At 46.5% G+C, this 11,079-nt stretch overlaps 1 protein-coding gene across 1 annotated transcript; it reads left to right on the top strand.

Annotated features, from left to right (window-relative positions):
• Window positions 1–6,323: 6,323 nt before the first annotated feature.
• On the top strand, window positions 6,324–10,621 carry slc35b3 (solute carrier family 35 member B3). The gene is made up of 10 exons (XM_049024658.1): window positions 6,324–6,717; window positions 7,060–7,281; window positions 7,572–7,693; window positions 8,026–8,180; window positions 8,655–8,762; window positions 8,963–9,060; window positions 9,144–9,236; window positions 9,509–9,620; window positions 9,753–9,822; window positions 9,939–10,621. Exons 2-10 carry the CDS (start codon window positions 7,066–7,068, stop codon window positions 10,087–10,089), a joined length of 1,125 nt encoding a protein of 374 aa, XP_048880615.1. The 5' UTR covers window positions 6,324–6,717; window positions 7,060–7,065; the 3' UTR covers window positions 10,090–10,621.
• The last annotated feature ends 458 nt before the right edge of the window (window positions 10,622–11,079 follow it).

Here is an 11,079-nt window from a genome sequence, read left to right as displayed (position 1 = left end):
AGTCATGATTCAGTGACCGGCTCATTGAATTAAAATCCTTCTAAAATAATGTTAAACCCTATAGCAAAAGGCCCCAACAAAGCAAAAATAATAATAATAACTTCAGTGGAAAATTAAAATTTCTATGACAAAGTGGCATGAAAAATTCAGTTTATTGTTTGCTCATTTTTCTTTTTTATGAAGTGCTGTTTTAAGGTTTTTATTTTTTTTCAGTGTAATACTGAGCAGTCCATTCCAATGCCAAGGAAAACAATTATGCTAATGGTTAGCCACAGGTGCTGGATCCCGCTGAAAGGCGCTAAAACTCGGCATGTATGATTTGTGTGGCTGACACGGCCTGTAATTCTGTTTCCAGCTTCCTGTATTAGTCTTCACAACCGCAGAATCCTTCTCTCAGTTTTTCTATAGGAATAAGGTAACCAGACTGTGGAAGCTTTAATTAACATGACCTAGTGCCCTGTAGCTTAGCAGCGCACGTCTTAGCGGCCTAGAGCCTAGTGTATCCTTGCAGCCCACAGAAGCCCATGTTCTAGTGGCACATACCCTAGCGGTCTGTAGTCTAGTAGCCTGCAGCCTACTAGCTAGCGGACTGTGTTCTAGTAGTCTACGTTCTAGCAACCCCATCATAGCAGTCTGTGGCCTTGCGGCCGACATCCTAGCAGTTCATATCATAGCGGCTCGCAACCTAGAATTTCATGTCCTGGCGACCCCTGTCCTAGCAGCTTGTATTCTAGTGTTCTGTAACCTAATGACCTGTAGCCTTGCGGTCCACATCATGGCGGCCCCTGGCCTAGCAGCTTGTACTCCAGTGTTCTGTAATCTAATGACCTGTAGCCTAGCGGGCCACATCATGGCGGCCTCTAGCCTAGCAGCTTGTACTCCAGTGTTCTGTATCCTAATGACCTGTAGCTTAGCGGTCCACATCATGGTGGCCCCTGGCCTAGCAGCTTGTACTCCAGTGTTCTGTAATCTAATGACCTGTAGCCTAGCGGGCCACATCATGGCGGCCTCTAGCCTAGCAGCTTGTACTCCAGTGTTCTGTATCCTAATGACCTGTAGCTTAGCGGTCCACATCATGGTGGCCCCTGGCCTAGCAGCTTGTACTCCAGTGTTCTGTATCCTAATGACCTGTAGCCTAGCGGTCCACATCAGGGCGGCCCCTGGCTTAGCAGCTTGTACTCCAGTGTTCTGTAACCTAATGACCTGTAGCCCAGCGGGCCACATCATGGCGGCCCCTGGCCTAGCAGCTTGTACTCCAGTGTTCTGTAATCTAATGACCTGTAGCCTAGCGGGCCACATCATGGCGGCCCCTGGCTTAGCAGCTTGTACTCCAGTGTTCTGTAACCTAATGACCTGTAGCCTAGCGGTCCACATCATGGCGGCCCCTGGCCTAGCAGCTTGTACTCCAGTGTTCTGTATCCTAATGACCTGTAGCCTAGCGGTCCACATCCTGGAGGCCCGCACAGCACCGCCCCGTGTCTTAGTGGCTTGCTTTCTGCGCTCAGGGGGACAACGTTTGTGGGCGATTTAGAAAAACAGCCTTTAAAACTGACACCTTATGCTTTACAAAACAGAAACTGCTAATATTCCATTGAAGTTCCGGAGGACAACCCAAATTCAGTAGCCCAAGATGAAGTGTTTTTGTCAGAATTACTACTTTTGTAACATAACATACTTTATTTGAAAAGTCTACATTCTTCTTGTAAATATCTGTATTTAATGAAAGCGTAATTTAATTATTTATGTACTGATGAAGTGATTGCCTTAACATTTTTGCCAGGCAGTTCAATTTGGGTAACTAATCGGCAAAGGCCCCGCCCCCGATTAATTGCTTTCTCTTCAGCCATCTTCTCCGCTGTTGGAAAGTGATCTGCTTCCCCCTTGTGGCTGCAGAGCCACTTTTCCTAGTGAAATTCCCTGCTTCGCATCGCCTTTAAATGAAGTGAATTAGGGCAGTTAGCCGAAATGTATTTTCTGTCATGGAAATGCCTGGGCAACATACTCATTCTCAGTGGCTGCTGTGTGACATACGAATTATCTTTAGAACAGCTGATCTCTGAAATGAAGGAGCCATGTTAGCAGGCTCTGTCGTCTAGATACAGAACTGATCATTTCAAGCCAGTTAATTGGCTAATTCTGATTATCAGGTGTAGCTACACCCAGCAGTGATTATCATTGGTGTGTCTCCTCTGACTTCCATGCTTTACTCCCTCATTCAAAATGCAACCCATAGACAGTCACGCGTTTAGGTATTTTAAAATAAGCTGCCCTTAATTAATGAGACAGTGTGAAGGTAACAGACTGACTGGACCTCTTACTCTGCTCCGTCAGCCTCACCCTGCCTGTGACCTTAACCGTGATTATTCTGATGCAATTAGTGGGAGGAATTGTTCGTTGGAGCTGCTCATCTTGGACACGCTTGTCTTCATTATTAATAGGAGGGCATCATTTGCTCCTGTATAATCCACCATTATGGACATCTTTAACATAAACATAAGGTGTGGTCCTGTGTCTTTTTCCAGATGTTCCTTAAAGAATAGGCTAAAAAATTGTTTACATGCAAATGCAAGTCAAAGTAGAAAGAAAGCGGAGAGCAGCGGTTCAGGTTGATCGATGCAAGGAAGGATACAGAGTCTCTGAGAGGCCATATCACCAACAAGGCCATTTCTCCTCTTCATCACGGAACATTCTGCGAGGGGCAGCAAGAGAGGCGACCAGAATGGCCCGTTAGCTCTGGATAAAAGGCAGCACAAATGGATTATTAGGGTACCTGCCGTTTTCAATTCGACAGGGTCACATTTAAGTGTATATTTCCAAAGGTTCCCTTCCCATTGTTCATAAAAGATATGAGTTTTATGACAGATAAATTTAAGCTTATTTTATATAAAAAGTATTGTGTAATTTCTCCTCATATTTCGTGATGTGGCCTTGGATGTGAGAGTGTCTAGCAGTGTGTGGGTAAACTGAATTAGAAGGAGGCCATCAGCCTGTCCCCCCCAACCCGACACACACACACACACACACACACACACACACACACTCCCAAGCATGTGTGCAGACCACCTTAACCAGCACACCGTACATCAGTTTGTACTCTGCACTGAACACTCCATCGAACACACACCAACAGGAAGTCGCCTCTGTATGTTAATCTGGCTTCTCCTTGGTGTTTCCTCAGATAAGTGAACCTCCATGGAACTGTGTCATATCTGAGATGCAAACCAAGCCCTGGGCTGCATTTCCAGCTGCTTTTCTCAGAGCAGGTTCAGGTGCAGAGACTCAGGGACAGCTGAGAGCTATTGGGCTCTCGCTCCACTATCGGAGCTTCGCTGAGAGATGCAGCCAGCGTGAGGCATACAGATGGAGCTGCCCACCCGTCCGTCCATCCATCCATTTAGGAGACATGCTAATGTTTAAACAGCTTGATCTCAGTAGAATATAGAGCATAAAGACACAAGGATCTGTTTGATGAACCGACATGGAACTAAAGTTTGAGAAGGTCGGCAAAGTGACCTAGTTTACATTTCTGAACAAGGTTACACTGACTCACTGAAATTAAAAGCTTCACATATTTGCATATCTCCATAATTTTTCAGAAAAGCATTTAACAGGGCATGAACCTGAAAGAGACAAAGACACACGTGCATATTTAAGAGGACGAAGGTGTGAAATGAGCATGACGACGACTGCTGTCAGCTATGTTAGTGAACATCACCCGACTTGGAATACTGAGAAAGGAAGTGATGTAAGATAACAAATATTAAACCAGTGAATCAGCGTCCATCTGTTAACGTGCATAGGATTAAAATGCTTAGACCCAGACTGTTTATATGATGTCTTATAAACAGTATGTCAACTGCCTGTGGTTCATTTATAAAAACTGTACTATCAAATCTTTATCAGTCCCTGTTTGGATGTTTTGGCTACTCTTGTCTTTCTCATTCACAGCTGTGTGTCAGGTCAGACGAGAGGCCTCACATCACATGGGTGTGAATCCCCAACATTATTGTCCACCAGTCGCTGCACCTACAACAAACTCAGGACGCGCCCACCTACCTGTCAATCAAACAATAATCACTTTTTTATTTAAATGTCTAGACAAAGAGTTGAGATCAATTCTACAAATATATGAGCATGTGCGTGACACAGAGTGCCGACAATTGGACTCCTGGACTCCGTGGAATATGGTAAGGGGCCCAAAATATGGTGCCTGTGTCTCTGTGGGGGACTCCCTCTAAGTGCAGTGTGGTGGAAAGTGCTGTAAATTCACAGAGATGGGTTAACCCTTTCCTCTCCGCACTTCAGAAGCGTGGTGCTGTCCACTACGTGAGAAGCCTCATTCCAAATGAGTTATTAACCGTATTTTTTGAATAGATGGAAAAATTGTAGCCTGGCTATTTAAGTGTCATAAAGCAGGGGAATGCAGCTGCAGGCCTCCCAGGAACAAAAGGCAATACCATTACAATCAAATCTGAGATGGAAGAGGGATTGAGCTGTCCACTCGGAATTTTTATACTGTCAAAGAGCAGGGAGGGAGTAATGTGATCCTGGACCGAATTAACCTCTAGTGTGGATGGAGGGAACAATGTCATCTGCTGGAAGCCAGGAGGGGGGTGGAGGACAAGGAAGAGGAAAGGATCACAGGCGGAGTGGGTGACATCTGGACTATGTGCCAATATCATACACCCGATACCAACAAAGAGTGTGGAGTGTTATACTTTGGTTACATTTATAATATATAATTTGACTCATTTATAATATGCCCAGAGTACTCCACCTGAACCATTTATAATAGACCCAGAATACTCTACCTTACTCATTTGTAATAAACCCAGCATACTCCACCTGACTCATTTATAATATACCCAGGATACTCTACCTGACTCATTTATGATATACCCAGAATACTCTACCTGACTCATTTATAATATGCCCAGAATACTCTACCAGACTCATTTGTAATAAACCCAGCATACTCCACCTGACTCATTTATAATATACCCAGCATACTCCACCTGACTCATTTATAATATACCCAGGATACTCTACCTGACTCATTTATAATATACCCAGGATACTCTACCTGACTCATTTATAATATATCCGGAATATTCTACCTGAATCATTTATAATATACCCAGGAAACTCTACCTTACTGATTTGTAATAAACCAAGCATACTCCACCTGACTCATTTATAATATACCCAGGATACCCTACCTGACTCATTCATGATATACCCAGAATACGCTACCTGACTCATTTATAATATATCCAGAATATTCTACCTGACTCATTTGTAATATACCCAGGATACTCTACCTTACTCATTTGTAATAAACCCAGCATACTCCACCTGACTCATTTATAATATACCCAGGATATTCTACCTGACTCATTTATGATGTGCCCAGAATACTCCAACTCACTCATGAATAGTATACGCAGAATACTCCAACTCACTCATTTATAGTATACCCAGAATACTCCACCTGACTCATTTATAATATACCCACAATACTCCTCCTGATTCATGTATAAGATGCCATAATACACCATCTGACTAATTTATAATATACCCACAATATTCCACCAAACTCATTATTTTATATCAATCAGGTGGAGTATGCTATGAATATTATTGGAGATAAGATTCATGCAGAATACTGTGCATGAATCTTATCTCCAATAATATTCATAGCATACTCCACCTGATTGATTTAAAATATACCCAGAATACTGTGCATGAATCTTATCTCCAATAATATTCATAGCATACTCCACCTGATTGATTTAAAATATACCCAGAATACTGTGCATGAATCTTATCTCCATTAATATTCATAGCATACTCCACCTGACTGATTTAAAATATACCCAGCATACTCCACCTGATTATTTTACAATATGCCCACAATATTCCACCAAACTCATTGGTGATATACCCAGAATACTATTCCTGAATCATTTATAATATTCCCAGCATAATCCATCTAACTCAATTATAATATACCCAGTATACGCCATCTGATTCATTTATAATATACCCAAAAATTTCCAAATTACTAATTTATAATATATTCAACATACTCCAGCTAACACATTTATATTATCCAAACCAAAGATTTATTGATCGCATACATAGTTATACTCAGGAAAGTATATAGTTAATTGCTTGTATGTTTTACGTTAGACTCAGAAGCTTCTGTTCATTAATAAACATGACACTTGCAAGCGTGGGCTTTCATAGAAATGACACAATGCATGTGACACTCTCACTGAAGCCGCAAAGCTCCGGCTATCCGACCAATAGGGAAACGCCTCCTCCGGGTCAACGTTCATCTAAACGGAAGCTGCTGGCTGCTGTACCCGGAAAAGACGTTGCATTCCGGTTATATTTACACTACAGGCGTTTTAGGCTGGGAAACCGGCATCTGTTATGGTCGGTACATTTGGAGAAAAGTTAAGCCTCGGTGCCGTTATGCTCGCTGTGAAAGGTGATAGGTGTCCCCGGTGTTTATGCTGAAACCCGAGTGGACTCAATCCCATGTTGCGGAAGTGAAGCGTGTCTTTCCCGGAATGTCTGCTATGAATTTGCACAGGTTACCTACGTGGATGTGCAGGCTGGCCGCTGACACGGTGCGGAGCTGTAAGGTTTGATGAGGAGTCGGTCGGTAACTTACTCGCTAGCCCCGTGTCCTGATCGCAGCGTGAGCAGGTAAGGATTCAGCTGCAGATCGAGCCTTTTCTCTGTGAGATAGAACCAGCATCGTATTCTTATTCGTAAACCGTGTAAGCGTGGCAACTTTTATCAAATGTCCGCAAAAACAAGACGAAAACTCCCCGTTAACTGTGACGTGTTACATTGCAAAAGTTTCAAAACACGAATAGAAGCAAGGACGTTCGGTATCGGTAGTGTTTTAAAGTTCTCTGTTTGCTTACACAACGTGCAGAAAACAAATTATTTCTATCAGGAAGAAACGCCCTTCAACTGCACGGGGACTGTGTATGGCTGTCATGACGTTGATGTTTTGGCTTTACATTGCTTTTGTATCCATAGCTCGCCATGAGTGCCAAATTCGGCTTCATTAATTACAACAACGCCAGGAAGCACATCTCCATATCGGTGCCGTCGGCCACGGAGGTCATGTCGCCCCATATCAAGTCGGTGGAGGACCTGCGCGTGCTGGGCATCAACCTGAGCAGCTTCGGTACCTTTGCCCAGTTCTTCATCTGCGTCACTGGTGTCTTCGTCTTCTACCTGATTTACGGGTACTTGCAGGTGAGCCGGACTCATGTTATGAGGTATTTAAAGCCGCCAGCGAGTAGTCAGGGCAGACAGAAACATCCAGAAAAGCCGCACGCAGCCCCAAGCAGAGCAGTGCTGTTGGACTTGCGCTTACTGGTGTTGTTAGATGCTGCAGAACATGTCAGCTATGCAATGCACTGAAGCGCTGTGTTTCCACAGAGAAAAAAAGCCAGTCAGCCAGGCGAACAGTGACAGAGTAAAGCACAGGATGGTTAGCAGGCAGGGCAGTGTTTCATAGGCACTGTTGATCTGAACATTTCCAGGAGCTCATCTTCTCCATGGAGGGTTTCAAACCCTTTGGCTGGTACCTGACCCTGGTACAGTTTGGCTTCTATTCACTCTTTGGACTGGTGGAGCTGCAGCTCACCCAGGATAAAAGGCGGAGGTAAGAGCCCAGCCATCATGCCTGCGGTGACAGCCGCTTATTACCAGCTTGATGCTCCTCTATGGTAGTCTTCCTGCACCTCCACCTCTGGCCCTTTGCTCCAGATCCCCGGTAAAGTGGTCCCTGATTCTCACTGCTCCCCCCCCCCTTCCTGTAGAATGGTGCCCTGTTGTTCAAGGGCTTGTGAATGGCGGTGGTTTATTTTTAATAGGGGACTGGGGTTTGAGGAGCGCTGCGTACCCCCTGAGATATACGAAACTTGAGATATTAACTCCTCCCAATCCAGCCAGATCTGGTTCTCAGTTCGTTTACTGGACTTTTTCCTCTTTCAGAATCCCAGGGAAAACATACATGATTATTGCCTTCTTAACTGTGGGCACCATGGGCTTGTCCAATACTTCTCTGGGATATTTGAACTATCCCACTCAAGTTATCTTCAAGTGCTGCAAACTCGTCCCGGTGATGGTAGGCGGAGTTTTTATCCAAGGTAAGGATCAGTGCTGAATCCCCAGCCGACTCACTCTGATTCTCTGGAGTGTTCACGTGTCACTCTGGGGGTCGTGTCCACGTGTCACTCTGGGGGTCGTGTCCATGCCTCGCAGTAGCAACCGTGTTTTTGTACTGTCGTCAATTTCTTCATTAGTGCGCCTCCCATCCTGTAGCTTCCCACTGTGTCTTTGTGATAGATTTTGCTGTGTGGACCCTGTTTTTCCTGGGGGTTGCTCAGTCTGTTTGCAGGGAGACATGATATGAACCCTTCAAAGGGGGGTTTCAAGGGGCATCTGGGCAACTGCAGCCTCACCTTGTCCACGTGGGCCATCGGTTGTGGGGGGATGGGGTTTGACGCCACCCCTGACTTTGCTCTGTAGCCTGACACTCTGTGTTGCCTGGTCCTGGGGGCCTTAGTTTTCAGCTGCCCCCGGCTCAGGGTGCGAAAGGCCTCACTGGTACTGCCTTGCAGGGAAGCGCTACAACGTGGCCGACGTGTCCGCTGCCATCTGCATGAGCCTGGGGTTGGTGTGGTTCACGTTGGCTGACAGCAAAATCGCGCCCAACTTCGACCTCACAGGTGCTGCACCCCTCTTAATTACCCTATCATCTTTTACTTTTCTTGCTGTTATGGTGTTTGTCGTTGTATAATTCATATTTTACATATAGCTTTTTAAAATTTATTAAAGAAAGCCCCCATGTCTGTGTGGCTCTTCAGTGGAGACAGTGCCCCCCCTTTTGCCTGTCCCTGCGTCACACAGATTGTTCTCTGCCCTCCAGGGGTGATCCTCATCTCACTGGCGCTCTGTGCTGACGCCGCCATTGGGAACGTGCAGGAAAAGGCCATGAAGCTCCACAATGGCTCCAACTCGGAGATGGTAAAACGGGAGCAGTGCCACCCGGGGGCCGGCATGTTGGGGCGGCGATGCTAACGTGCTAACCGTATGGCCTTGGCTTGCAGGTCCTGTACTCCTACTCCATCGGCTTCGTCTACATATTCGTGGGCCTCATCTCTGTCGGGGGTCTAGGACCAGCAGTGGCCTTCTGTTCCCAGGTGCCCTTATCACAGCAGCTAATAAACTGAAATAGTGAAAATGTACTAAATCTCTGCTTAGTTCTGAATGGTTCAGTCAGACTAATGCTGCCGGTTAGGTTATTGGTTTGTGTCGGTTTAGACCAATGAGTGTCAAACTCTACCCCACCATTTAGGTGATTGGTTGGTCTAACCCGACACAAACCAGTGACAGACAGAACACAGTAACCCTGCCCCCCCCCCCCCCGGGCCCCCCTCGATCTGTACTCATCCCCTGCCCCCATCTCCTGCAGCACCCGCTGAAGACCTACGGTTACGCCTTCCTCTTCTCGCTCACTGGGTACTTCGGCATCTCCTTCGTCCTGGCCTTGATCAAGCTCTTTGGTGCCCTGGTTGCAGTCACAGGTGAGTGTCTGCTAGCCCTCTGCACATGTGCAATTCTGACACGACGCCTCCCGTGTGGCTTCGTGACGGGTGTCACCAATGGCTGACTATCTTTGCTCTTCTGTTCTCCACCGCCTTCATTCCCCTTTGCAGTGACAACAGGCAGGAAGGCGATGACAATTGTCCTGTCCTTTATGTTCTTCGCAAAGCCATTTACCTTCCAGTAAGTGGCACTGGTCCACCTCCGACCACCTCCGCCCACAGTGGTGTGTCATAGTGTGACTTGCTGAGCCGTGTAACCGATGAATATTTGTCTGTCTTTGCCGGCTTCCTTTGCAGGTACGTGTGGGGTGGCCTCCTCGTCGTCTTTGGCATATTCCTGAATGTTTATAGCAAGAACAGGGACAAGATGAAGCTTCCGTCTCTGGCAGACATCAGGAAGCTGGTGTTATCGAGGAAACGGGGGAGGCTGCTATCGCAGAATGTGTAGACTGCGGACCTGACAGACATGTCACGATCCAATCAGGACCTGCGAGGGGCGGGACTCTGAGGCCAGGCCTGATGGCACCCCGGTGAAGTGAGGAGGTCCTGCTCTAAGTTTGTGGGGAGCTGGTCACCTCCTGGTGTGCTGGTCACCTCCTGGTGTGCTGGCCATAGTACGGCACACTTCAGGTTTCGAAGAATGGGACCGTAGCTGGTGGGAGTGCAGGGGCATTTGCTGTCTGTGCTGCTACCCTGGTGTGGGTATGGGGGTAATCGATGTATGTGCTGCCGCTCTGGCACGGTTAAGGGGGTAATCACTGTCAGTACTGGCGTGGGTCTGGGGCTCATCTCTGTCTGTGTTGCCACACTGGCACAGGTATGGGGGTATTTGCTGTCTCTACTAATTGTGTCCATGATGAATATATGAAAAAGTGCACGTTTGACACGTGCCGGTAAACTATCCTCACGCCTCTGCCTTCCTCCACTGTATACTGAACCTTGAACTATGTTTGTCGTACAAAGAAAATTAACTGAATGTCTGAACTGTCACATTTGTGGAGAGTTTGTCCTGGGGTGGGTTTGGGAGTGATCTGAGTGTGGTATAGTGACCTGCGGCTCTTTGTCACTCTGGCGGGACCCCAGCCTCAGCCATCCCGCCAGGAGTCCAGGAAAGCTAGCAAACGCCGACAATCAGAGTGGGGCGCTGCTGGAACTAGGGGTGTGACGTCAAAATGGATGTGAATATGACATCTATAAAACGCCTAAGGTGGGTTTGCGTGTGAGAGGGTGGGGGCTCTTTGGCCCTCACTCAGATCGGGCTGACGACCTATACAGACACCTGTGAAGGCATTTTGCCACCATTATTTTTGACTGATGGTGGTGTGAAGGAAGTGCTGCTCGGTCTGCACACGTGAGCAGCTCTGTGTCTCATCCTCCTACTGTATGTTCCCCAGTAATTCCCAAGGCTATATTATTTACCATAATTTGTTTTTGGCTG

Source organism: Brienomyrus brachyistius, chromosome 1 (assembly GCF_023856365.1).
Source record: "Brienomyrus brachyistius isolate T26 chromosome 1, BBRACH_0.4, whole genome shotgun sequence".
Lineage (NCBI taxonomy): Eukaryota > Metazoa > Chordata > Actinopteri > Osteoglossiformes > Mormyridae > Brienomyrus > Brienomyrus brachyistius.
The sequence above is the reverse complement of the archived record's forward strand: the minus strand, read 5'-3'. Positions and strand labels throughout refer to the sequence as shown.

What these genes read in the sequence shown, in the direction of transcription:
- slc35b3 (XM_049024658.1), top strand. Translation starts at nt 7,066, where the DNA reads ATGAGTGCCAAATTCGGCTTCATTAATTACAACAACGCCAGGAAGCAC. An exon ending in ACCCAGGATAAAAGGCGGAG is followed by an intron (nt 7,694 to 8,025) that starts GTAAGAGCCCAG and finishes TTCCTCTTTCAG; the next exon opens with AATCCCAGGGAAAACATACA. An exon ending in TGCCCTGGTTGCAGTCACAG is followed by an intron (nt 9,621 to 9,752) that starts GTGAGTGTCTGC and finishes TCCCCTTTGCAG; the next exon opens with TGACAACAGGCAGGAAGGCG.